Source organism: Dama dama, chromosome 5 (assembly GCF_033118175.1).
Source record: "Dama dama isolate Ldn47 chromosome 5, ASM3311817v1, whole genome shotgun sequence".
Lineage (NCBI taxonomy): Eukaryota > Metazoa > Chordata > Mammalia > Artiodactyla > Cervidae > Dama > Dama dama.
This window is the reverse complement of record NC_083685.1, coordinates 4,072,229-4,098,510: the sequence shown is the minus strand read 5'-3', so window position 1 is coordinate 4,098,510 and position 26,282 is coordinate 4,072,229. Positions and strand designations below refer to the sequence as shown.

General features: G+C 60.6%; 2 protein-coding genes across 3 annotated transcripts in view; both read right to left on the bottom strand.

The window, feature by feature from the left end:
• Positions 1 to 6,523: 6,523 nt before the first annotated feature.
• CASTOR1 (cytosolic arginine sensor for mTORC1 subunit 1) lies at positions 6,524 to 11,110 on the bottom strand. Of its 2 annotated transcripts, none has more exons than XM_061141556.1 (9): positions 10,860 to 11,110; positions 10,220 to 10,290; positions 8,834 to 9,021; positions 8,593 to 8,725; positions 8,200 to 8,326; positions 7,636 to 7,749; positions 7,385 to 7,467; positions 7,186 to 7,280; positions 6,524 to 7,044 (listed from the first exon to the last, which is right to left on the bottom strand). In XM_061141556.1, the coding sequence occupies exons 1-9, from the start codon at positions 10,970 to 10,972 to the stop codon at positions 6,976 to 6,978; spliced, it is 993 nt and encodes a 330-aa protein (XP_060997539.1). In that variant the 5' UTR covers positions 10,973 to 11,110; the 3' UTR covers positions 6,524 to 6,975. The 2 variants fall into 2 exon arrangements, with proteins under 2 accessions (XP_060997539.1, XP_060997540.1); XM_061141557.1 differs by having other exon boundaries at positions 8,200 to 8,323; positions 10,860 to 11,109.
• Positions 11,111 to 13,500: 2,390 nt separating this feature from the next.
• Positions 13,501 to 26,282, bottom strand: part of TBC1D10A (TBC1 domain family member 10A) — a 28,692-nt gene continuing 15,910 nt past the window's right edge. The window contains exons 2-9 of the mRNA XM_061141555.1: positions 24,194 to 24,293; positions 20,077 to 20,184; positions 16,612 to 16,718; positions 15,905 to 16,019; positions 15,752 to 15,817; positions 14,946 to 15,135; positions 14,671 to 14,825; positions 13,501 to 14,223 (exon numbers count right to left, since the gene is read on the bottom strand). Of these exons, the coding sequence (XP_060997538.1) occupies positions 13,753 to 14,223; positions 14,671 to 14,825; positions 14,946 to 15,135; positions 15,752 to 15,817; positions 15,905 to 16,019; positions 16,612 to 16,718; positions 20,077 to 20,184; positions 24,194 to 24,293 (1,312 nt within the window). The 3' untranslated portion in view covers positions 13,501 to 13,752. The remainder of the gene's footprint in view (positions 14,224 to 14,670; positions 14,826 to 14,945; positions 15,136 to 15,751; positions 15,818 to 15,904; positions 16,020 to 16,611; positions 16,719 to 20,076; positions 20,185 to 24,193; positions 24,294 to 26,282) is intronic.

The following is a 26,282-nucleotide window of genomic DNA, read 5'->3' as shown; positions in this document are numbered from 1 at the left end:
GGATTCTCCAGGCAAGAGTACTGGAGTGGGTTGCCATTTCCTTCTCCAGGGGAACTTCCCAACCCCGGAATCGAACCCAGGTCTCCTGCATTGGCAGGTGGATTCTTTACCATCTGAGCCACCAGGGAAGCCCCGGAATGCAGTAGGTGCTCAATAAATCCTTAATGAATGGATGGATGCACGACCGTGCAGATGCGGCTACAGGGCCCAGGCACGTCCCCAGCCGCCATGTAGAGACCCCTGCAGCCGGGCCTCTACAAGTGTAGGCCTGCTTCAACGCTGGGTGGGACCAGGCCTCTTGGAGCCTTTCCAGTGCCCTCTTTCCGAGGAACGTCAGAATCGCATCACTCACGGTACACCAAGGCATGTGATCCCTCCTTTTCAGGAAGCCTCGATGGTTAAAGATGCTGACTTTTTCTTTTATGATGATTTTTCAAAAGTGAATTCAACATCTATTCTTTCAGCCTCTGCAGATTTCAACACTTCCCTGCAAAAAACAAACTGAAAAGGAAAAAGCCAAAGCATTTCTCCCACTTCCTTTCAAGAATGCATTTCAGGACAAATTCTACGTAAGCCTTGTAGAAAGGCGCCAGCCTCCATTGGAGGGGACAAGCCTACCGTCCCTCATTCAACCTCTAGGTAATAAAGAACCTGCTGCATGTGTGGGGCACCAGGCCAGGTGCAAGTGATAAATCCCCAAGAAAGACAAGGCTTACTCACAGGTGAGTGAAATTACTGTGAAGCCTGGAGGGACCTGGAAGACTCATTTGCCAGGCTGCCCGTTTCTTGCTGCAGGAGTGAACACTGACCCAACCTGATCGTCATGGTACCCTGGGATCTAGCAACGCACCTGCATCCTGTCTACCCCCCCCCGCCCCCCATCAGAGTCCTTCCCGGGACTGATGGTGAGACTGAGGAGACACGCCTCCCTGGCATGGCTGGAGTTTCTGAACCGGGATGTCACAGGTGAGAGTGGGGTCCTGCCACGTGGGCGAGAACGTGGCTGGAGTAGCCAGAGAGGCCGAGGGATTTTCCTGAGCCCCTAGTCCCTGCACGAAGTCAGGTTGCAGCTATACAGGACGTGCCAAGAGGCCAGTTCTGCTAGCTGAGCTGGCTTCCCAGTACCTCCGGGGAGTCCTCAGTCCTCAGGGTGGAGGGCGTAGGGGGAGGAAGTGGGATGGCTGAGCCTGCTCTGGGTGCCAGCTGCAGCCCAAGCTCACCAGCTTTGCTTGGCAACTGGAAGGAGATGGGGGAACAGGCTGGGGGCCCCATGGGGCTGTCTACAAAGTGGTAAATGCTTGAGGCAGGATTCGCTTTGCAGAGATGCCGATTACGGGCCCTGGAGGAAACGACCTGGGATGGGCACTGGGAAGACTTGCTTTCTTCCTCCTCCTGTTCTTGGGGACGCGCTAAGGAAACTCCAAGCATTCATTCTGATATGGAGACAGAAACATCCTCCAGGTCTGAGGGGAGAAAAGACTTGCTCTGTCCAAGGGCCGACTGGTTGGTGGCCATTCAGTTGGGTGACAGAGTGTGTCCGTTTGGGGCCATCCACAGAACAAGTACGTGAGGAAGAGGACAGTAGGGCATTGAACACAACTGCTGTGCACCCCCATGGTCAAGGAGGCAGAGCTTAAACAGGCCAAAGGTGGGAACAACCCGAATGTCCATCAGCGAATAATGGATTAAAAAAAAAGTGGTTATGTCATACACACTGCTGTGTATAAAACAGGTAACTGGTGAGCATCTACTGTGAGAATTCCTGTCTAGTTCAAGGGGCTCTACTCCGTGCTCTGGGGCGACCTAAATGGGAAAAAGTGTTAGTCACTCAGCCGTGTCTGAGTCTTTGTGACCCCACGGACTGTAGCCCGCCAGGCTCCTCTGTCCGTGGGATTCTCCAGTCAAGGATACTGGAGTGGGAGTTGCATTTCCTTCTCCAGGGGATCTTCCTGACCCAGAGATTGAACCTGGGTTCTCCTGCATCGCAGGCAGATTCTTTACCATTTGAGCCACCAGGAAAGCCCAGCCTTAATGGGAAGGAAGTCGAAAAAAGAGGGGATATAGGTGTACATGCAGCTGATTCACTTTGCCATAAAGCAGGAACTAACGACACTGTAAAGAAACTATACTCTGATAAAAATTTTTTAAATGTGGTTATGTCCAAAAAACATGATTCTGTCATGCATTGGAATATTATTCAGCCATTAAAAAGAATGGAGTACTAACATGTGCATTCACCTGTATGTGCCTCAAAAGCATCACGCTGAGTGAAAAGCCTAGACGTCAAAAGTCACATATGAGATGACTGCGTTTGTAGGAAATGTCCAGAATAGAGAAATCCATAAAGACACACTGGTGACTGCCAGGGGCTGCGGGAGGGGAATGGGAAGTGACAGCTGAGCGGTACAGGGTTTCCTCTTGGGGTGATGAAAGTGTTCTGGAATTAGATGAGGTGATGGTTGCTCAACACAATGCGCTAAATGCCTCGGAGGTAGCTCTTCACTTTTAAATGGTCAACTTGACATTGTGTGAATTGCGCCTTAATTAGGGAAAAAAAAAAATTAAGGCAGAGTTAAAAAAACACCACTCCAGGAACACAAAGAGTTTGGGAGGCAGGAAGTGGGCTCCAAAGAGGCAGGAGGGAGTCAGGGGGTCTCCGCAGCCCCTCCTGGGTGAGTGCCGGAGCAGCTCCTGCACCCTGGGCTCACCTTTGTCAACTTAGAAAAGGTGCGCCTGGTGGTCCAGTGGCTAACACTCCACGCTTCCAGTGCAGGGGGCGCCGGTTCAACCCGCGACTGGGGAACGAAGATTTCGCATGCCATGCAAAAAAAAAAAAGAAAAAAGAAAAGGCACACCTAAATGTACAAAGCCAGGGTGTGCCAGGAGGGGACCCAGGCGGGGAGACCAGCGGGAGGCCTGGGGCAGCCACGCTGGCGAGGACAACCCTGGGCTGACTCAGGGCAGCGGGGCTGGGTCCCTGTAGAGAGCTCAGGCGAGGGGCGCACACACGAGGGGCCAGAAAGCAGAGCCAGGCTCCCTTGGGGCTGCAGGCAGAAGAGGAGGGACGGAAATGTGGGCAGAGGGGTAGGAGGGGGTCGGAGAGGCTGAGGGCGGAGGCAGGCGGGGGCCAGGCAGAGGGCAGGGGTGGGGAGGGCAGCACAGCGCACTGCTCCCCTGGGGACTGCAGGGGGCTGGGCCTTCCGGCCTCGGGGAGAGGCAGAGGGGCCCCGGGCGGTGTGAGTCCAGGAAGGAAGGTGCACATGAGGGTACACGAGGGGCAGGGTGGACGTGAAGACAAAGCATGCAGACGTGTGCGTGCACACACGGACACAGGAAAACGGGCCCAGCCACAGGTGAAAACACACGCAGAAACACGTGCTGCAAACGCTCACGTGCTGCTCACAACGGAGCAGATGCACATGCCAGCCACGCATACACGGGACACATGCTGGGACAGAGCCAGGCACACGGCTGAGGGTTATGAGTAGCTGGGTGCACATACAGCCGTGGACACCCAGACCTCCGACACGGGAGCACAAGTACACAGACACATGGACACTCAGAAGCATGTGCAAACAGACAGACACACATACATACTCTGTGGCCAAAACAGACTCGTTTGTTTTGCACAAACAAGGCCTGCACACCACAAGTGCACACCTCCCCTCCATGCAGCACCGTGACCGACCCCCTCCCCTCGGGGAAGGGAGCTCTGGGCAACCCCCCTCTGAGACACCCCTGGATTCAGGAACCCCAGCACCAGGGCCCGCCTGGGAAAGGGAGACACAAACCGCAGCTGTTGCCCAACACCCAGCCCGGGGTCAGGGAGGAGCCAGGGCCAGGCCGCGCGTGCCTGCCCACGCACCGGCGGCAGACGCCCAGCCAGCGACGCAGACAGCCGGGATTGCAAGGGAGCTTGCAAAATCACCCGGGTCCCTCAGGGGTCAGCTACACTGTCCCTGCCCACCCGCCCCCGGGACCTCCCCAGGCCCCATGGGCACTATTGGCCTTCTTTTTAAATTCTACTTCTGCCGTGCCCAGCTGTGTGGCCTTCACAGCTCTGCGCTTCATTTCTCCTGGCAAAGAGGGCCAATGGGAGGGCGTGGTGAATATGTGAATTAATGCAGCATGCCACACCCCTCCCCCACGTGCAGGGGGGACCACGGCCTCCCTGGGTGGCCGACTGGCCTACTGCAGACTGGGCTGTTCCTCCTGCCTCCAGCCTACCCGTCCCACCCAGTGGGACCAGTAGACCATGCTGGGGGAGTAGGTTTTTCCTCCCCTCTATGCAGGAAAAGAAACCCTCTTTGCGGCAATTTTGCAAGCATGGGACCACATGGCCCGGCCTGGCCGAGGCGGGTGAGGACGTTAAACCTTGAATTTCTGCTCAAACACTTGGAGGAAGGCTGACGAGGTCACCTCTGTATGACCGTGGAAACCAGAAAGCGTGGAAATGAGCCTCGGGTTCTTCCCCCTGAGGTGTGCCCACCTCCTGTCCCCACCACCCAGAGCCCCCAGCCCAGGCTCACACCCCCCAGCAGACGAAGGACATGGGGCTGAGGGGCTACACACGGGGCCCGCCCTCCCTCCCAGCTCACAGGCTGATCTTTGAGGACAAGCGTCAGGCCCTGCAGTCTGGGGCCTCAACCTCGCGCTCAGGAGCGGCCGCCACGAGGCTCCGGGTATGCCACTGAGGGCCCCCAACCTCAGTTATGAATGACCTCAAGCCCAAGCCTGGGCTGACCAAACTGTCTTCCTTCTCCCTGGAACTCTCTGGGGCCTGGGAGGCTAAGAAGGTCAGTCCATGAGCCACCGCTGCCCCACCGCACTGGCCTGGGACTTGGGCCTGGACCTGTCCGTCTGATGACACCCACAGAATCAGCTCTGTGAGAGGGCCACAGTCACATCCCCGTCTCCAGGCAGCTGTGTGCTGCAGGCACTGCCCAAGCCCTGTGGGTCTCAGTCTCCCCATCTGTAACCTGCCGAGAGCCAGCCCAGTGACTCCCAAGGGCCCTAACGCCCCGAGAGCTAACGACCCCCCTCCACACACACACACACGCGTAGGGAGGAGATGCAGGCTGGTGTGCTGGCCTCGAGGCCTGGGCCTGAGTCAGGCTGACCCAGCAGGGCACCTGTGGCTCCTGCCCAGGCCAGTCCCGAGGGCAGGCCCCAGAACTAACCGATGCTGTGTTAAAATCCAGTTTGGAGGACTGGGAGAGGCCGGACCCACTTGGAAAGCTGGGGTGACAGGAACACCCAAATAAGGCAGTGACTCACAAACGGACAGAGAGATAGACAGACCCCCCCCAGAAAGACCCCCCCCCCCCAGAGCTGGACAGGTGGCCAGGAGCTCTCTAGCTGCAGGTCAGGCAGCCCCAGGAATTCTGGTTCTAAAGCCCCCATCTCAGCCTGGGACATCCCTCCAGCCAAGGCCCAGAGTGGGCCCTCCAGGGAGAGAAGCAAGACTCCCCTCACCCCAAAGACAATCCACAGACAAATGCCCCCTCCCCAGGGCCCAGCGTGTATCGGACCCTGAGGGGGCTGCCTCCCGGGTCTCCAGGCACTGGGGAAACTGAGGCCAGTGGGAGGGGGGAAGAGGCTGGCCTGGGCCCCCGACCACCACTCACCGGGCTGGGCCGTGCTCCCTGCTCCTCTGATCTGCAGCCCCCAGGTTCCCAGGGGCAGGGCGGGCGTGCTGCCAGAGGCCTGGCCCTGCTCTGGCTTTTCTGGGGAGCCACCACGACCTCAGAGTACCCCGAAGTCACACCCTTCTTCCCTTCCCGTGTGCGGGCGGGTCTGGGCTGAGGGCACCCGATAACCTCCCCCGCGCATCTGCAGGGCCCCACTGGGTCACAGCAGAATCCCAGCCCGCGGAACGGGGAGGTGGCCCCACGGCGACAGGAAACCTGGGCCCAGGTTTGTGGAGCCTCTGGCTGCGGAGGCTCCAGGGGGCCTCCGGCCCCTGTTCCGTCTGCGTGGTTGGGCCAAGCCCAAGCCCAGCGCGGACTCTCAGTGGCCCACTCTGGCCGCCCAGCCCAGCACTGCTCCAGGAAAGCCCTGGGGGCAAGAACTGAGTGATCACTCCCACAGAGGGATGGCCAGAACTCAGGCGTGGTCTAAGAGAAAGCCACCAGCAGGCCAGCCACAGCCAAGGTGGCAGGGGGGTCAGGGGGAGTTGTGGGACCCCCCACCCCAGACAGCAGGGTCTGGGAGCCTCTGCTCTGAACCTTCTGGGCTGTTCGGACCCAGAAAGGAATGAAGCAAGAGCCTGAGCCTCAGAGTCAGGCAGCCCTGGGCGGGAACCACGTGGTCCTGGCTTGGGTCACTCCCGCTGCCGGAGCTCCAGTCACTTTGTCTTGAGAACGGGGGCAACGGCTCTCAGGTGAGCACTGAGCGAGGTTCAAGCAAGCCCGGCCCAGAGCCGGCTTCACGGGATGGGGTGGGAGAAGGGGGTAGAGTCCAGGACCTCAGGGGGCAGCCCCGTGGCTGAGGCTCGGACAACCCCAAGGACCACAGCCCGGTCTGCTCACTATAAGCTCTTTATTAACAAGTTGACTTAAAAAGGAAAGAGAGAGAGAGAGAAAGGTGTAAAAATACTTTTCTTGGAGGCCCCAGGAAGGGAAGGCACAGTCAGAACTCCTTTGCTGGGTCAGGCAACCCAGCTGGGGGTGGCGCGGAGAGGGTGGAGGCTCAGGCCTCAGGCAGGGAATGTGCAAACCCCGAGGCCCCGCAGGCAGTGATGAGTTGAGGGCTTCCTGGAGGAAGCCCCGAGCACCACGTCCCCTGCGTTGGGCAGACACGCGGCAGCCACGTTGAGAGCCGGAGTCTGCTCGCAGCTTACATACACAGAGCGGAAGGAGGGGGCCTCCCGGCGGGAACGTCCCAGAGCTGGAGCACACAGCTTTGAGAAGTCTCTGGAAGCCAGAGGGCAAGGGGAGACCCCGGAGGCTGCTGTTGCCCCCCGCCCCTGGAGCCTCAGGAGCCCAGGCCGTCCTGCCGGCGCTGGAGGACCTCGATGACGCTGCTGATGCCGTCCTCGGGCACCTGCGGGCCGGCGGGCACAGGGAGGCTTCAGGGCCGCCCCGCCCCCGCCCCCAGGGCCCCCGCCCCGCCCCCAGGCCCCGCCCCCCCTTCCCCCAGGGCCCCGCCCCTTTCCCCAGGGCCCCGCCCAGCCAGCCGGCTCACCAAGGCATGGTCAAAGTTGAAGGTGCTGATGTAGTAGGCGGAGATGTCGGCCGCAGCCAGGGGGCCGGCGATCTGGGCCACGATCCCACACTCATCTGAGGATCGAGGAAGGGCTGTGTAGGTCACCCCGGTCCCCCCCTCGCAACCCCCCCAGGCGCCAGCCCTTCCGCTGCCCCCAACACAACGCGCGGCCCCTCACCGAAGCCCAGGGGCTGTCCGCCAATGCGCACCATCCTCCACAGCTCGCCCGAGGAGCTGGTCAGCAGCAGGTCACTGGGGAACCTGGGGCGGTAGGAGGGCGGTGGGCAGGGGCACCCGGGTCCCCCCTTGCCTCTGCTGTGAGCCCCAGGAGGAGGTCAGCCGGCTGACCTCAGCATTGGACGCTCTAGCTGCCCCCTCCCTGGGGCTGGCCGGGGGCCTGTGTGCCACCTGGGGTCAGGGGTCACTTACTTTTTCTGCGTCTCAGCATCCATGACGATGGAGATGTAGCCTTCGATGAGGGAGAAGGCAAAGAAGGTGATGGAACTGGATCCGGGACCGCCAGAGGCTGCCTCCCTAGGGGGGCTGCGGAGGAGGGGAGCCTCAGGTGCTCAGCCAGCTCCACCTCCCAGCCAGGCTCCATGCCTGCGAAGGGGCTGGCACAGGCGGCTCTGGGCAGACCCTCCTGGCCCCCTGCCCTCACCCCTCGTCTGAGGGCCCTGACCTGCTGGTATGGCTGGGGATGGGAGAGGATGACGAACCCTGAGTGTGACAAAGAGGATTTTACCCCAGGTCCAGAGGGCTTGACCAGGGCACAGCTCAGGGGGCCCTGCCCACGCCAGGGTGGGGAGGGGGCTCCAGCTGTGGCTTCGGGACCTTGCCTGGACCTCAGTGCTGGGCACAGGGGTGTCGCAGGCGGCCGGGAACCCCAGCCACCGAACAGGGCACAGAACTGCAGAACCCAGGGGTGGGTGGAAGGTGGTGGGAAGGAGCTTGGGAACAAGGTTGTGAGGACCAATGCCAACGAGGGCCCACCTATGCGTATAGAAGAGGACGTCGATGAGGGTGGTGGCGATGGCTGGCAGAGTCTCAGGGTCCAGCGTGAGGACGCAGAATCGGTTCTGTGGGCTCTGGATGGGGTGCACCGTGGGGCTGGGCCCTGCTGGGGAGGGTTGGTGGCGGAGGTCAAGGGGCGACTGTGGGCGAGCGCGCCCCCTGGTGGCCAGCCAGAGAGAGACAGCCTGGGCTGGGAGGAGGTCATGCAGCACCTGCAGGAAGCTGCCTGGGTTCTCCCGGCCCCCTCTTGTGAGGAGGGGGGTGCATGTCAGCTGGTCTCCCCAAACCCACAGCCCCACCTGCACAAGGGAAGGGCCCCCGGTGGGAAGAGGAGCCCCCGCCGAGGCCCGGGTGTCAGAGGGCGGGTCTCACCATGCTGAGCACGGGGAAAGCCGTTACTGGAATCGTCCCTGGCAACCGGCACAGGCTCCCCGCCCACCTCTCGGTAAATGTCGAACTCCCGGGCCAGCGTGTGGATCACCACGGACAGGTCCTGCTCCCGCACCTGGGCCAGAAGAGGCACAACGCATGGGTCCCCAAGCACCCATGGGGCCCACCCTGCCCACACGCCTCCTCCCCCCAACCCCCCAGCCAGCACCAGCGGGAAACTCACCAGGATGAAGTCTGTCTGGTAGGTGGACAGCATCAGCACCGACACGTGGTGCTCAGCCAGCGGTGCGATTACCGACCGGGCGATCTTGGTGACCCCGGCAGCCTGCACGGCCGCGCCACTGGGGGACGGCACGTTCAGCACCAGCCAGGTGGCCTCGGCCACTTGCAGGAACTCGGATGGGGGCAGCTCTGTGGGGCAGGGGGCACAGGCCTGGTCAGGGCCTACAGGGCTGGCCCCTGCCCTGTTTCCCTGTCTGAGCCTTATGGGGAGCTCTACCAAGGTCAGGTCAGGTCTGGAGACTGGAGCTGTCTTCCTCCCCCAAGTTCTGCTCCTGAGACCTGCATGTCTGCAAGGACTGAGAGGTGCTTCAGGTGTTGGCCTGTCAGGGATTGAAACTTCCCAGTTAGGATCGGAGCTCCGAATTCAGACAGAGCTGGGTTCCAATCCCAGCCTCACCTGGGGCAAATGATTTGACTTCTCTGAGCCTCAGTTTCCTCTTCTGTAAAATGGGGTGACGGTATGGACCTCAAGACGAGTGTTCCTTGGGCAAACAGAGGCCTCATACCGTGTGGCACCACCAGGGGGAGCCAGCAGACCAAGTTGGCTAGGGGATGCCCTTTTCTGAGCAGATCCAAACTTTCCTGCTGCACAAATAGGGAAACTAAGGCCTGAAGCAGCGCTATGCCTGCCAGTGAAGCCCCAGTGGTCTGGCCTGAGACTCCAAGCCTGTCAGCCTGGGCCAGGCTGGCAGGAGTAGGGAGGTAGATGTCCGCTCCAGGGATCAGGAACGGACCAGGCTGGAGTCCAGTCTGGAGCAGGGGCCACGGCCAGGGTGGCTGCTAATTGCCCAAGCACAGCTAGGAGGCCCGCCAGGACCCTGCCCTGGCTGGCTGCCTGCTCCTCCTGCATTCCTTCCCCAGCCCTCTCAGACTCCTGGAGCCGCCAGACCAGTTGGGGAGGGGGTGACACACACCAGAGATGAGAGAAGTCAGTCGGGGGGGATAATGGCAGGGGTGGGGTGGGGTGGGGAAACAGTCACAGTGAACCGATTCTTGCCCCAGAACTGTAATTGAGGCCCTGCTGGCAGGCCAGGGGCTGCTAACCGCCCTTCACACACAGCCCCGTTTATAAAGCCCTCGAGGGACCCTATTAGATCAGAGCCGTAACTATTCCATTTTACATGAGAGGAAACAAACAGCTCAGAGAGGGGAAGTGACTTGCTTAAGGGCACACAGCCAGTGAAAAGTGGGAGTGGATTCGAACCCAGATCCATCCGCCTTCCAGGCCCCCAGCTCTTGCGACCATGGATCCTAGCATTCGGTGAGAATCCCGCAAAGAGGCGAGCGCGGTCTCCTCCCTTACGCCCCTCCCCAGCCCAGCCCCCACCTTTGAAGCCCTCCTCGTCCACCATGAGCGTGTAATCCTCGGGGGTCTCCGTCAGGCTGAAGAACTTGCACCTGGTTGGGGGCGGGGGGCATCTTCAGCCTGGGTGGGGCGGAGGGGGCGGGTAGACCCGGCCGGGCGCCTCCCTGCCCCCTCAAGCCTGTTTTCTTCCCAGGACGGTGGGGTGTGTGCCCCACTTCCAGAACTGCGAACTGCTTTCCGCCTCCCCGACCTCCACGCCGGGACACGAGGAGAGGCTCACCCGCGGCTACAAACCCGGGCCGTCGAACCTTGAGCCCTCTAGACCAGCCCCTCTGACCCGACGGGAGGCAACTGGAAAAAGTTCCACGGAGCCGCCAGGAAAGAATGCCCCCACCTGACACCACTAGGGTTAAGCATTGACCATCCCGGGCTGTTTGCGCCTTAACCGGCCCTGGGAGGGGGCCTTACGGGGCCGGATAGGCGGCGGTCCCGGGGAGGTTAGGCCCAGGCCGGATGGCGGCCGGGGGCGGGGGAGGGAGGAAGGCAGGGAGGGCTCTCCCCGCCGGCTCCCGCTGACCCCACGACGGCCCTAATCTCCCGACCCCGTCCCAGAGCGACAGTGCAGCCCACCCCCATCTGTGCCGCGGACCCGGGCGCGCACCGGCTTCGGCGGGGCAGGAAGAGCAGCTTGATGAGCGGGTGGGTGTAGAGCCAGAGACCGGGGCGGGCGAGGCTCAGCACCCGCACCCGGTGCTCTAGGATGTGCAGCTCCATCGCGGCCCGCGCGGACCCGACCCCGCTGCCCGCAGGACCCAGGCCGTGCTGGGGGCGGGTCGCTGGGGGCGGTGCCGGGGGGCTTAAAGGGGCCGCTGCGCGGCCGAGTGCACGCCGCCAGCTACGCCAACTCCCCGAAGGCCACGCCGTGCGGGCCGGGCGGCCAATCCGGGGTGGCCACGCCTCCTTCTAGCGCCGGAGCCTCACTCTGCTCGGTCCTGCCTGCCCTGCCCGCCCCTGCTGGCTCCGCCCCACCGGTTTGGGCTCGGGAATCGCCCGCTGACCCCACCCCCGTCGAGTCCTCCTGGGGGGGCCCCGGCCGCGCCTCTCCGCCTCTCAGGGCTCCGCGCTTTCCGTAGGACGCTCGCTGCGCTGGGGTCCCGAGCCGGCGGAGACTGGGAGTCGTATCTGTCCTTGGGCCTTAGAATTAATTTCGCTGAGCCTTGGAGGCGCGCCTGGGACAGAACGCAGCCCCCAAACTCCTGGAGCGTGCAAGGGGCGGGGTCCGCTGCCGCAGCCCAGGCAGCCGTGCGGTTCTCGGCCCTGAGAGCGTCCTGGTGCCTTGCCCCTCCTTCCTCTCGTGGCTTAGCGTGGGGCGGGGCCACCAGAGCCGGCAGGGTGGTGGGGACAAAAGTCCCCCAGCGAGGGCTGCCCGGGACTAGTATTGACACACACCCTCCCTGCTTCGTGAGCCCTGTGAGTGGACTGACAAGGTGAAGCTTGACCTGGACTCAGTGGCCCCATGTTTCTCATGCAGCTTCCAGAGCAGAAGGGAGGGCCCCAGCCATTCTGTGAGCAGCATGTGGTGTGGAGAGAGCTGAAGGCCACCAGGCTGAACACTTGTTTGGGCCAGAAATGCCCAAAGCTCAGCCTTTGGGGGAACAGGGCCATGCACCTGGGGCTCACTGGGTCCTCAGTTCTCCACCGAGACATAAGGCTGCAGTCATGAGCAGGACCGACGTGGCCTGAGCACATCTAAACTTCATGCTTCATGCCTGAGGAGGCCCCCAGCGCTGGCAGACGCCCCAGATCTGAGGCTGGTGAGTGCCAACGTGGGCTCGTTTCCACAGCAGGGCTGGGCTCCGCTCAGGCATCCTCAGGCCTGCAAAGACCCCGGCACGCACAGGCATGGGCCAGGAAGGCTGGCTCCGCAGCAGGACAGAACGTGCTCCAGGGGCCCTTGCCTGGTCCTCAGGCCCCACCGCCAAGGCTCTGAACCAAACAGGTTAGAGCAGGACTCAGGTCTGATGGACCCAGCAGGTCTGAGCAGGCCTCCCGCCCGCTCAGCAGTCTTTATGGTAGGCGGATGGAAGTGGGGCGGCACCTGCCCTCCCTAGACCCTCCGGCTCGGTGGGTCCCCACGGAACACTGCAGCCACCGCATCCTGGCCAGGCCCTTGGAGGGCTGGGGGAGGGCAGTGTCCTCTGAGGCCGAGCCCTCGTCTCAGGGGCAGGTGGCATAGGAAGCCACGGGGGGAGTGGCGGGAGGTGAGAAGTAGGTGGTTTGCCCTGAAAGGTTCATGTGACCCTTGACCTCCTCAGCCTCAGTATCCCCGGTTCTGGGTTCTACCAGAACAGGACGTCCCAGGCCAAGGCTGCAGCCCTTCGATGCCTAAACGCTCCCAGGGAGGCTCTGCTCCTCCCTCCCTCTCCCCCCGCGCCCCCACCCCGGCCTAGCCCAGCCTGGTGGCCTGCCAGGAACAGCCACTATTGTTTGACTGGAAAAGCTGCTTCCTCAGCAGAAGGGGGGCCTCTCCCGGGACACCCTGTTCTCACCCTTGCTGGTCACCACACTGCCTGCCTGGGTCCTCAATGCGGAGTCAGGTCACCCTAGTTGGGAGAGGCAGCGAGGGGCTCTGGGCCCCAATCTGGATCGGCTTCACCTCTCCCACTCAGCTCCTCTGCTTCCTCCTCTGTAAAATGGGGATAGGGATGAAGCCCACCCAGTCGTCAGACAGCCAGCCCAGCCTGGCACGTGCTCAGCTTGGTAAGCGGCCAGTGGGCGCCTCGTATCACAGAGTCAGACTCTGCCCTGCGCCCCTCTAACTTGGATGGAGGCCTGGGCTGAGCATGGGAGGGCAGTTCTTCACAATCACCCACCCTTGGCACCAGCACCCGGCCCAGAACGAGTACCTTACTGGGGTCTGAAGTGGCACCCAGGCCAGCCCCTGGAGGATTGTGGAAGGACTTGCGGAGCCCCTCCCCCTGTGACGGGCAGGGTCAAGGCTTGGGGAGCAGGCCCTGCTCTGCCTGGGCCCTGGTGACCCTCACCCATGGCAGGCGGTGGCCGTGGGGCAAGGGGGATGAAGTAGGGGAAACGGGGGCTGGGATGGGGGCCTCTGTAGGGTGTGGAGGAGATGCTGAGCCCTAGGGGTGGCACCCCCTTCCCAGTCCCAAGCTGCACACCAGCTCTCTACACAAGCCTGTTTATTTCTGTACAAAACCATGTTTCTATTTTACACAAAGAACCTCCCCCTCCCCCCACCCCCGCCCCACCTCACATCCATGCCCTAGCCCTGGGGAGCATCCCCCCAGGAGGGGCTGAGTGAGGCCCCACCCGTTGGCCCGCACTTCTGCCTGCCCCAGCTGGGCCGGCCGAGCTCTGCTCTGGAGAAAATAAATAAGGAGACTCAGGCAGAATCTGTGCTGGGCCAGCCAGACTCCCTGCCACCCGGGGCCAGGCAGCGGGCCCTCGGGGGGCGGGCGGGCCCTGCAGTGTCAGTCAGTCGGTGAACCGTGTGGTATGTGGAGACCCCAGCCCAGGGGCCTGAGCTGCCAGGGTTACAAGTAGGTGTCCTCACTCTCCTGGGATGTCAGGCTCTCCCGGGAGCGGTGGTGGGCTGAGTCCTGGGGAGCCGAGCCCTGGGGGTCCTGGGGAGCCAGGTCCTTTGGGGGCACATCCTGTGGAGGAGATGCATCTCCCGCGGCGGCCGCCGCTTTGGCTTGACTTGGGGCAGGGGGCCGGTCCTGCTGCCCACTCTCCTTCCCCGGCTTCCGTGGCTCCTTCTGCACCTGCTTGGATGTCTTGGACTTGCCTTTGGAACCAGAGAGGGGGGCGTCTGGGGGCAGGCGGATGGACGGTGAGGGCTGCAGGCTGGGCCGCGGGCCCGGCTCTGCCTCCAGGATGGCCTTGGCGCCGTGCAGCCTGGGCGGGGACGGGCACTGCAGCTCCCCCCGCGTCTCCTGCCAGCGCCGCAGCTGGATTAGGTGCTCGCGCTCGATCTGGCGCTCCGTCACGGGCAGCTCCACCACCTGTGGGGCGGCGACAGGCGGGGGCCGTCAGGAAGAGCCATCCCCTTCCGCCTCCCGGCCCAGGCCAGGCGGGCTGACCACAGGATGGTGGTCATAAGCCCCAGAGTGAGTGCCAGGTGAGGAGGCCCTTGAGGCCCCCCGTCTCAGAGGAGAAAGCCATGAGTCCTCCCGCCTACCTGTGTATCACCTCACTACAGCCCCCCAGAGACAAAGATCCACAAAAGAGAAAAACAGGAAAATAAAGCCAAGGCTGTGATGGGGGGTGGGCCGCACCTCCTCTCATTCCCTCTGGGTGGATCTGGGCCTCTCTGTGCCCCCTCTCATCGTTCAGACAGAAGGACGAGGTCTGTCCACACTGTCCTGGGCTGCTAAGCACAAGGCCGCAGGCCCCCACCAGGGCCCTCAGGCTCGCCCTCCCTCCGGGGTGAGGGGCAGGGGTGGCCATACCTCCTGCACCAGGAAGGCCTCCTGCGTGACCTTGGGGCTGAGGCTCCGCAGTCGCTCGATGGTCTCGTACTGGCCTTGGCAGCCTTTGACCTTCTCGGGGGAGCCCAGCGCGTGCTTCAGCAGCACCAGGCCCACCCGGAAGATGATCTTGACTCCTGTTGGGGAGCGGGCGGTGAGTGCCGGCGGTGGGGGCTGCTCTGGGGAGCCTCTTTGCAAACAGAGGCCCCCGTGAGCTGGGCTGGCGGCAGGGCTGCTGTCCCGGGCCCACCCGGTACCTTCGCAGAAGAACATGTCCCAGACGCGCAGCACGGAGCTCCAGGGCAAGGTGCGTGAGAAGGCGCACATGAACCACTCGGTCATGTAGAGCAGCGGGTCGATCTTCTGCTGGCTGAGGTGCTTGTGGGCCACGGGAGACACCTTCTGCAGCAGCGAGAAGAGGATCTCCCCGTCCAGCTGGATGGCCTCCTGGGGGGGACAGGAAACCACTGGGCCGTGACCGAGGGCCCGCGGCAGCCACCCCTGGCTCCTCAGGCCGCAGGGTGCCAAGCTCCCGCTGGGTGCTGGGGGTGATGACAAGCAGACCAGACACAGCTGGTCCCCCCCGCCAAGCGTGTTGTGCAGAGAGACAGACAGACACGAACCACAGGAGCATCGGGAGCCAAGGGAGTGGAGGGAGGGAGGGGGCTAAGGTGCCCAGGGCAGGGCAGGAACAAGACCCTGGGGGGCGTGTGCCGGAGGCCCCCCTGTCAGGTCAGGGATCGCTCCGATGGGCTGAAAGCTGAGGGGAAAGAAAGGTTATCAGAGGAAAGAAGGGGCGGAGGATTAAGCCTATTCGAAGGCCAAGGCAGGAGGACTGTGGTGCCCTGGAGGAACAGGGAGGCAGAGGTGGAGAGAGGGTGGAAGTGGGAGGCCGGAGCCCAGGAGCCCTGACCCTGGCAGCCTGGGGACTCCAGCCTCAGGCAACAGGAAGCCGAGAAGGACTTCCACAGGCAATGGGATGGCTGAGTTGAGGCCTGGAGAGGCCACAAAGGTGTCAGGTCTGGGGGCGGGTCTCAGGCCAGGGCCAGCTGCAAGCACTCACCAGCTTCTCACTGTAGTAGCCAGGCAGGTACTTCTCACAGATCTGCACCAGGCACCAGAAGGCTTGCTGTGGGCAAGAGAGACGTGATGCCTGGCTGCTGGGTGTTCCTCGCCCGCCCGCCCGCCCGCCTGCCTGCCCGCAGCCTGGGGGTACCTCGGCAGGCATGTGCATGAGCAGCACGGCAGCAATGGGCGCCTGGGCCTGGCAGTAGCCCTCCTCGGGTCGGTACAGCGTGTAGGCCTTCAGCACCCGGAACAGGTCCTGCTGGCTGCAGAGAGGCGAGTGGGGAAGGGCTGAGGGATGGGACTCGCCACCCACAGACCTTACCTGCGCCCCACTGGGCCAGACCTGACTCAGAGGCTGACCCTGCAGACTGTGGTCACGCGGGGTCAGTCTCCCACTGCAGCCCCTGCACCCTCCTTTGACAGGTGATGGCGGAGGCTCAAAAAGAAAGTGGGGAGCAGGGCCGGGGCAGGGCGTGTGGCCCCCGGCTTGGCAGCTGTGGCCCCTCAGACAGGCCAGCCCCGTCCCAGGACTGTCTCGGTCCCGGCCTGGCCGCCACGTCTCTCCTCTCCTGCATACCTTGTACCCACCCAGCTCTCTCCAGCCTTCTTTCTGCCCACTGAATCTGTGCATCTTCCTGTTTCGAGAGGAAGGCCAGGCCAGGCAAGCCTAGCACACTGGGAAGTACAGGATGAAGCTGCCCCAGAACTAAGAGGACCCATCAGACTCAAACCAAAGAGGGAACTAACAGAGTAGTCAGGACCCTCCAGCTTCCGGGACCCCCAACATGCCCCCAAATTTATTTTACCTCCTCTCTCTGAGGGAAAGGGACAGCCCACAAGGCCCAGCCTGCTCACCCGTGGCCCCCCCGGGACACAAACATCTCGTGGAAAGGGAACTGTCGGTGCAGGTCACGCTCAATCACATCCAGCCACTTGGGGTCCCCAGGGGACATGTCCAGCTCCTGGAAGCAAGGTCAAGAGCGTCTCTTAGGAGTTAGGGATGGCTGGGAGGATATCACTGTCCCAGGTTGTGGAGGAGGCCCATCAACAGGGACAATGTCCACCCAATCCCATCCTGACTGGGCCTCCCCGAGGACAAGTCAGGAAGCTTGGGCGGGGCAGAGATGAGCGGAGCAGAGTCCTGGAAACCCTGAGGGGCTACCTAGGCTTCAGGAGGAAGACCCACATGGGTAAGAGTGCCTGACATAGCTGTGGCTTGAGATAATCTCCAGGCACTTCATTCAGGACTCAAACACCTTGTTACCCCCTGAAGATGGAAGGCAACTTGGAAGCAATGACTCCTACCTGGGAGCACCACCCCGAGCACCACTTGAGATGGCACATGTGGGCCTCGCCAACTGTTCACCTCAGCCCCCCAAAGACAGGTCCTATCATTACACTGTTCACAGGTGAGGAACTGAGGGTCAAAGACAAGCCACTTGCCTGATGCCTTGTGGCTAGAAAAATGGTGCAGCTGGGTCTGGAAGCCAGGCTGACTCAGAGCTGTCAACCCAACTCCTGTGCTACCCACCTCCATGTACAAGCAGTGCCACCTATTCAGGAAGTGGGTGTGTGCATGTTCGTGTGTGCATGTGTGTGTGTGTGTGCTGCACTGAGCAATGTCATGACGTCTGTCAAACCGGCAGCCTCAGAGCCATCTCTGGGTGCTGGAGTTTCAGCAAATTTTTACTCTTTTCTTTGAACTTCCGTGAACACTTTTGCATGAGTTCCATTTATGTAAACAAAGCTACTACACAAAGAAAGATCCTTTCTCGTCACTTGAAATGTCCTCTATCTCACTTGCTTATTGGTTACAGGGGTATGTGTTGTTTGTCCAGACTCTCTGAACTGTGTGCTTAAGATCTGTGCACTTTACTTTATGTAAGTTCATACCTCAGCTTTCAAAAAAGAAAGAAACAACTCAGTGGAAAGGATGCCTGGAGGGCTGAGTGGGGAAGCAGACAGAGCCCTCGCTGTCTACGTGTTGGGCAGTGCAAGGAGGGCCCCAGGAGGAAGGCTGGGTCCTCAGCAAACACATCAGTGGGTGTAGGCGCAGGCCCCTGCCCGGCAGGTGACTTCATACAAGTCCCTTTCCCTCTGTGCCCCCTCAGTGGGGGTGTCCCAGGATTGAAATCAGGACCCTAGGGTGTCGGCTAACTTGACACAAGAGGGTGAACACTGAGACAAAAAACTGATGGAGTGTTGGAGGCTGGAGGGTGAGGGAGGGGCCCGGGGTCTGGACAGCGGGCCCTGGAGCAGGTGCCCATCTAAAGACACACACACGCAACCTGTGTGTGTGCAACCCCCCTCGATGGGGGCCGCTAGTGTCCTAGGCACCCTGCAGGTCAGGATGCTGTCCTGATCCTAGACACGATCTTGAGTACAGTGCAGGTCTGCTTTTGTCAGGAAGGAAAGGAGGGTCCCACAAGTTCTCCTGAAGGTTCCACTGAGGTGCAGACCTGGGAACCCAAGGCTCCTAGAACATGCTCACTGGGTTCCTCAGCAGCTCACAGCACTCAGCCACACAGGGTCACCACCCCTCAGAAAGGGAAAGGTGCAGCTGAAGGGCCTGCAGGGAGAAAGGGTGCCGAGAGTCCAAGGCAGGTAGGGGCCGCTGGGGGCAATGCAACTACCGCAGCCCCCCATGGAGCCTGCCGGAGAAGAAAACCAGGGAAGAAAAAGACTAGAAGGTCCTGTCCTGCCTGAGGAAGGAGGAAGAAGTGGCCAGCGCAGAGGAGGAGACGCTGCCGGGGTGTGGAGCCTGCGCTGACAGCAGAGGCTGGGGTCCACGCGGGCCTCCGGGGGCAGGATCGCTGCCCCACAGCCCCCCACGGCACCCCTGCCTCTGGGCTCTTGTGCCCCGGCAGCCGGAGGCAGCTTCTCTCCCTGTCCACTTCCTCCACCCCACAGACACGCAGAGTCCCTCCTGCTGTGCTCACAAACCACTGTTCTGGCCCCCAGGACTGCGCCGGGGCCCTGCCACTAAGCTTCAAAACATCATGAAGGGCTTTCTGGGCCAGTCTACCTCCTCCCACAAGCAACCTTCAGACCCCACAGAGGTGGCCGACCCTCTTGGGACGTACCACTCCCCAGACACACACAGCACAGACAGCTCTGCACTCCGCGGCTCCTCAGATGCGCTCATGTCTGCTAAGTGTGGAACCAGGAGGCTGACCAGCCCCCGCGCTCCCTCGGCTCTGAGGCTGTGCTCTGGCAGCCAAAGGTAACCTAGGGCCTTGGAGACTCTCCCACCCCACCCCCGAGCCTCCCACTCTGCCAGAAGGCAGCCCTCTGACATGGAAGTGATGTAGCCACAGGGAGGAAGACCAGAGCCAAGAGGCTGCCTGAGTGGGCATGATGTTGGTGCTCTGTGGGACAGCCGGATCCCTGATTCAGGCCTGCCCTCAGCCAGACACTTCACCAACCCCCGTCCCTGGGCCACTCTCCCCGCCTCCCGGTCTGCAGCAGCAACTCCAGGAACAGGTTTGGCGGGAGAGGGCTGTTCACTGAAGCATGAATTTTGTCAACAGGGAGCTGCTGACTGACAGCCCTCTCACTGCCTATCATCAGTCCCAAGAGCCTGGGAGATACCCTGAGGCCTGGGGCCAAGTCTGGCAGGTGAGCTGGGGCAACCCTGGGAAAGCCAACTGACTCCCCGAGTTTCCTAGAAGAGCAGGCTGGATGAGCAGCCCGGGCCAGGGGTGCCCCAAGAAGCCTCATGAATGGAGGGGTGTTCTTCACCTTGGCAATCTGGGGTGAGGAGCAGCGGGAGGGGAAGGCATGGATGTCAGAGGGTACCCCGTCTGACCCCTGACTGGCTTCTAAACTCTAAGGACACTGGTTTGGCTCTGCCGCTCCCGGAACAGACAAGCCCATAAGCAACATGGGTGAACCATGTCTAGCTGGCTTGGATGAGGCAGGAGAAAGAGTAGAGAATGGGAAGTCAAAAGGTGTTAGGGTCCTGTGACCCTGCTGGGAAGCCCCCAAAGGCCCAGAGCTCAGGCCCCAGGTGGTCAGGGAAGTGCTCTGAGTGTCCCTCCAAATAACCAAGAGCTGAGAGGTAGCCCACCAAGTCCAAGAGAGCAAACCTGGGTGGCTGTCAAGAGAAACAGCTGGAACTGGGGGCTGCCAATCTGTCCACCCCCACTGAGGCCCGCTCAGAGCTGGCGCCTCAGATGAGCGGAGCCCCCGGAGTCACAGACTGACCAGGCCTGACAGTTGGCTCTGGAGGGGAGAGGTCCCCTAGGCACAGAGGATCACTGCCCCCAGAAGATGTCCAGAGATGAGGAAGGGAGGGCAGGGGAGGGAAGGGCAACTCACGTCGAACTTTCCAGGGTTCTGCTGCAGCTTCACCTTGCCTCCTGACAGGTACTGCCAAGCACGGCCCCGCAGAGAAGGTGGGATGCCCTTCTGGCACCGCAGTCGGATCTGGAAGTCAAAGGGAGGCCGTGCCTGTGCATCCAGCCAGGCTGCCCGCTGCCCCCTCCCCAGCCCCCAAGAGGCTGGTGCTCGTCAGTCCTTCAGTGAGCATGGGGGCAAGAGCGGAACAGGGGGAAAAGAGGACTTCACCCCTGTTGCTCCAACGCTGCACTGGGTCGGCTGCCACCAGGTGATGGCAGCGGCCCCATGTTCCCTGGTCCAGTGACAACGCAGGGATTCTTGACATCCACAAGGGACTATGAATCCCCATCTCCATTTTCTGAATCCAAATGGAACCAGACAAGTTAGAGGAGCCCCTGGGATGTCACCAGGAAGGGATCTGCACGATGTGGAACATGGCTCAGCCGCAGGGAACGCAGCTCACAAGATGACTCAGAATGTGCCCAGAGACGTGTCCTGGGTGCTTTCATGGGAGTGTTTAAGCAGCCGTGTGGCAGGATACATCCAGCCTAGAGAGGAAAGATCTCAGCAGAATTCAGGAAGAAGACGGGAGCCAATCAGAATGGCTTCCCCTTTGTTTGGTCAAGAATCCCCCCTCTTCTGCTCTCCTTGACCCCGAGCTCTCACAATTTCCAGACCGGGGTGGAGACAGCTGGTCTGGGTATGAGTCCTGATCCCGGGCTAAACTGGCGCCGGCCTTCCCCATCACGGGCTGGGAGAGGGGAGGGAGGAAGTGCCTGGGGAGCTCACGACCCAGAGCTAGTGCTCAATGCATACGCCTGTACTCTTCAACAGAAAAAAGTCTTCCACTGCCAAAACCCAGCTTGAGAAAGCATCATGTGTTTCACAGATGGAGAAACTGAGGCGCAGAGTGGGGATAATATTAAGGTCATTCCATCAGGGACCATGCCAACTCCCAGCCACACTGCACAGGCTGGAGGACGGAGCCCTGGGTGCTCCTCAGGCCTCTCCAAGTCCCATGGGGAGATGAGGTTCCTCTGGGCTTCAGGGCAGAGTGAGGCTCGAAGGCAGGTGCCCTGATCATCCTCCTTGACCTCAGGCCAAGGGTCAAGGAGATTGAGGGCAAAGGCAGAGGCACCATTCCCCTGGAAAGAGGGTGGGGGACTGTCCAGTGACACTGCCCTGGGCCCCTGTACCGAGCAGCCTGGCCTGGGGTGGAGATGGGGCTCAGGGCAGTGGGAAGTGGGCGGTGCTTGGGTGATGGGTTTGAATCCAGCACTGACCTCAGCCCATCACCTCTCATCAACTGTAAGATCAAACTGGTAACAACTAGGATTCTATCAGAAGTGGTGCAAAGGGTCGGTGTTAACAAATGATGGCTTCCTCTCTGCCCCTCCAATCCCAGGAGGACACCTGACTCAGAGGCCCTGGGCCCCGGGCTCACTCCTAAGTCCCCTCATCTGGAAACCCCCTCAGAGAGTCCCCTTGGAGGCTCTCTGAGAAGGGAGCACAGGAGGCCCGGGCTTCCTGATGACCAGCGCAAACAAGAGAAAACTTTCCAAGGGTCAGAGGGAGTCAAGAACCAGGAAGGAGACAGGCAGGCAGGCTGAGGGCAGTGCGGGAAGAGCAGAATGGCTGGTCAGAGGAGCCAAGTTGCACTTCTGGGACTGCCTGCAAAGCGGGGAGAGGAAGGGAGCAGAAGGGACCTGCCTGACTCCACGGACAGTTTCCCGCTGCTGTGGGACTGGGGTCTCCTGAAGGAAGCCGCGTGGTCTGGGTGGGCTTTGGCGAAGGGGTGCACATGACCTAGAACTATAGGCCCTTCAGGCTCCCCAGGGACAAGCTCAGCTGAGCCGGCCCCCACATATCATTGCAGCCCCACCACCCTCAGCCTGCTCAGGACCAAGGAGAGTCCAGGAATACCTTCCGTCCACTAAGCTCTCAGAGCGGCCCGGCCTCACCCAGGCCCGAGGTGGGGGAGGTGGGGATGGAGAGCTGGGAATACAACCAGCTTCCTTGGTGGCTCAGTGGTAAAGAATCTGCCTGTAATACAGGAGATTCGGGTTCGATCCCTAGGTCAGGAAGATCTCCTGGAGGAGGAAATGGCAATCACTCCAGTATTCTTGCCTGGGAAATCCCATGGAGAGAGGAGCCTGGCGGGATACAGTCCATGGGGTCGCAAAGAGTCAGACGTGACTGAGCGACTAACCTTCCCCCTCTGATCTCTGGCAGCCTCCTCAGCTCAGGGTGCTGGAGATGATAACCTCTTAGGGAGACGCAGAGGTGGGGAAGAGCAAGGGTAAAGCCAGAGAGTGCTCAGCAAACAGAAAGCACAGGAATTGCCATTATCTGAGGTAAGGCCTTGGGAAAGGAGAGTTCTGATGACAACTGAGAGAAGCCACACCCAGCTGCTGAGCTCAAGGAGGGCAGGGCAAACTTTAAGCAGAGCCCGACAGGGGAAGACAGCATTCCAACCAGCGCCCTGTCTCTCTGCAGGGCCTGACGGGGTCCCGGGGACTCAGCATCAGTGTGGCGGGTCTGGATCCATTTCTGGTGCAGGTGTCGTCCTTCCGGTGCCACCACCTCCCAACCCAGCTGGCGCGGCAAGGCAGTGAGAGCTCCGGGGCCAGAGCGGCAGGAGACAAGCGGTACACTAGGGTCCCTGGGGAGGGTGGAGTGCAGCCTCCTCTGGTGGCCCCGGCTGGGCGGGTAGCCCTGGTCTCTAACCGCAGTGCCAGGGAAGCAAAGAGGAAGAGGAAGTGATGCTGGCTGCTCTGCGGAGAGGAGCTCCCCACGGCTCCCCTCTGGAATCCCCATCTGCAAGGAGGCGGGGGTGAGAATGCCACAGCCATCTCCCTGCCAGCCACGAGTCACCTCCGCAGGCAGTGAGAGGAGCTGAAGCTCAGGATAAAGGCCCGAGGGCTGAGGAAGCAGGAAAACAGACCCCAGAGTCAGGCAGGAAGCAGCTGGGTAACAACTGCCTTAAAAAGTGTTTTTTTAAGTGAAATTTTTTCTAATAAGCAAAAAATGATAGCCCCAAAGTCCACACAGAACAGTAAGAAAGAGCCCCAGTCTGGGTGCACCTCTCCTCCCACGGGCACAGGGCTTTACAGGAGGAGCCTTGCAACAAGACGTTCATTCCCACTTGAGCAGGGAAACTGAGGCTGGGGGAGTGAGGTGATCGCCCAAAGTCACTCCGATAGCCATGGGCATGGAGAGTGGGGGCTGTGTGGGTGAACCCAAGCCCAAATGTGACCTTTAGCCCTGGGTTTCTGCTAGGGCCTGCAGCGGCTGTGCCAGCTTGGCCCAGACCAGCATGTCAGCTGACGATGCAGGCCAGGGGGGTCCCCCGGCTGTGGGACTGTGGACAGGCCTCCGCTCAGCCAGGGAGTAAACAGACCCTGCTAAGGTGAACAACAGGATCAACACACATGTGGTGGACAAGGATGCGCCTACAGTGTGGCGGAGCTGGCGCCTAAATACAGCCCACCAGAAAAGAACCACTGGTATTTTCATTTTTATGAGACCATTAAACTGTGAAGTCACTTTTCCTTCTTTTTGCTTTGGCTAGGGGACAAAAGGGAACTCATCGAATTAACCTAGAGGGTAAAGAAGGCCCCTTATTATGGTGCGAAGTGTGCAGGCACTGAAGTGAGACTCCTGTCCTGGGCTCAAACTTTGACTCTGCCATCAGTCATACCTGATACCACCGCCACCAACCTCACTGGGGTGCTGTAAGGATGACCCGGCTAAGTGCCCAGCACGCTGCGTCAACATACATTAGCCACTGTTAGTATATCAAGTCCTCCCCTGGCTGGTAGGCAGTAGTGAAGACTTGCCCGCGAGCACTGGAGGAAAGCTGCCTGAAGGGCCTTCAGCTAAGAGCAGCTTTGAAGTGTGACTGGAGGAAAGAACTCCGCATGAGTCTGGTGTTATCCGGGAAGACCAGCTTCTGTCCCCCTTTCCAAGCCGGTGGGGGGACAGCGGGCGGCCGGAGACTCTCCTGCTCCTCCGTGCTGATACAGCCCCTGCCTCTTCAGCCCCAGGCCTCCCCAACTGCAACTCCTAGCCCCAGGCCTAAGGCCAGGCCCCTCACCTTTTTGTGCTTCTTGGCCATCCACTTGTCCCAGTTGTTGAGCATGTCCAGCCACTTGGACTCCCTCTGCCTCAGCACCTCCAGGGGGACTTCCTCCAGCCTGTGGAGCAGAGGGCAGGGCCCGTCAGAGGTGCCGAGAGAGCAAAGGCCCTGGCTGAGGCCACAGGTACCAGCCTGGCCAGTCCCCGTCCCTCCCCCTGCCCCTCATCCCACTGTTCCCTTCGGGGCTAACTCGCGAACCTTCTAACACAGAGCCGAGGGAACACAACGCCCTCCCCAGAAGGCACAGGCTGGACAGACACTAGGTTCAAGCGCTCACTCCCCTGTGTGTCAAGGGGCCAGGGGCCCCAGTGCCTGCACCTGTGCCCCAAAGCACAGCATTCGCACCCTGGATCTGTGCCGATAAACAAGCCTCTCCAGAGAACCGGCATACACGGTACGGAGCTGGACGAAAAACTAGTCAAACAAGTACAGGGATAACATGCTCACCTCTGCACTCTAACAAAACTAGTTACTCATGGTTTCCCCAATTACACCCTGGCCCTGTTTCCCTCTCAGCCTTTGCTCATGCCAGTCCCTTTGCAGGAACACTCCAAGTTGTCTCTGCCTATCCAAATTCAAAATATACTTCAAAGCCCCATCAGACACCACTCAGATTTGCACATTTACTCACGGAGCAGCTGTCACAGCTATGCAGAGAGAGCTCTAGGGCTAGGGCGTCTGGGTAGACTGTGGGGAACAGTCCTGTGACTAGAACAAGTCCCAGGTCTCATGGCACTGACATTCCACAGGCTCTGAACGCCCATGAGAGCTGGTGGGGAAACATCTCAGCTTGGAGACCCACCCTGGGCAGCCCTGAAGCAGCTGCGGCAGGCTGGGCGACATCCCTGGCTTAGAGGGTGCTTCGAGTGAGTGGGCTCCTTCCAAGGAGGGAGTCCCTGGAAGTTCCTGAGTTCACATAACCACGCGGCAAAGAGAAGATGACTAGCATTTGAAGACTGCGTACTCTACATGTCCTTCCTTGTATTCAGCCTACAGAGCAATACTGGTAAGAAAACAATGAAAATACCGTGTATGTGTCCTTCTCTACACACGTACACACTCTCATTATTACTTTTAAAGTAGTAGATTATGGATCTCTTGCGTTTCTTCCTTGTGCCTCCCCCTGCCCCTTTCCCCGTGAGAAAAGCACTGGCCTCACCAGAGGTGAGACATCCAGGAAGGGCATTCTGCTCAGAGTCAAGCAGCAAGTCAGTGGAGAAACCCAGACTCGAATCCAAGTCAGTCATAGCCAAGGGCCTGCACTCAGCACTGCCTGACCTCCCGGAACGCAGTGCGGGGTGGAGGCTCTCAGGAACAGGACACAGCAGGGCCAGGGTTTGGCCCAGGCCTTGAGCCTCTGATTCTCTTTCTACAGGAAGGAAATGCACTGCTAGAACTTTTACTGGTTGGACGAGCAGTGGGAGGGGCCCTGGCAGAGCAGAGCTCCCAGACACAAACAGGCAGGTCCTCTTCTTCGGTTTTTTATCTGGAGAACTGCAGGGGCCTGAGAGCAGCCCTAGAGCTGATTAGCCGAGGAGAGATGACGGCCCCTCCACACAGGCCACCGACCCACCCTCTCACCACCTGGAAGCAGAACCAAGGCACAAGGACTGGCTCCTTCCTATCCCTCCCCTCAGGAGAAAAGCAGAGACCACACCTTTAGATCAGGTAATTTACAAACAAATATATGCATATCTCCAGGCAGCCCCCAAACACCCAGGGAGCCCAAACCAAAGGCCCAGCATCACAGGCCAGGTCACCTCCCATCACTACAAAGCACTCAGTCACAGAAGTCAGGGGATGAGCCTTCTAGTTACCTAAAACTAAAGGAGGTAGCCACACGGAGTCAACAGGAAGTTCTGGCAGCTATGGATGTGGATAACATCTGATCCAATTGCCCCATTGAGCAGAAGAGAAAATGGAGGCTCATAAGAGGGCAAGGCTTTTGCCTGAGATTACCAGTTTCCAGAGAATTCCCAGCTGATTAAATACGTATCCATGTGACACCCTGACCCTCTAGTCTGTCTCTGCTGATAAGATCTGACAG

Bases quoted from the DNA above. Each gene is read 5' to 3' on its own strand.
- CASTOR1 (XM_061141556.1), bottom strand. From the start codon at position 10,972: ATGGAGCTGCACATCCTAGAGCACCGGGTGCGGGTGCTGAGCCTCGCC. The intron at 8,327-8,592 runs GTGAGACCCGCC...AACCCTCCCCAG, and splicing joins CTTTCCCCGTGCTCAGCATG to CAGGGCCCAGCCCCACGGTG. The intron at 7,281-7,384 runs GTGAGGGGCCGC...CTCGATCCTCAG, and splicing joins CGGACAGCCCCTGGGCTTCG to ATGAGTGTGGGATCGTGGCC.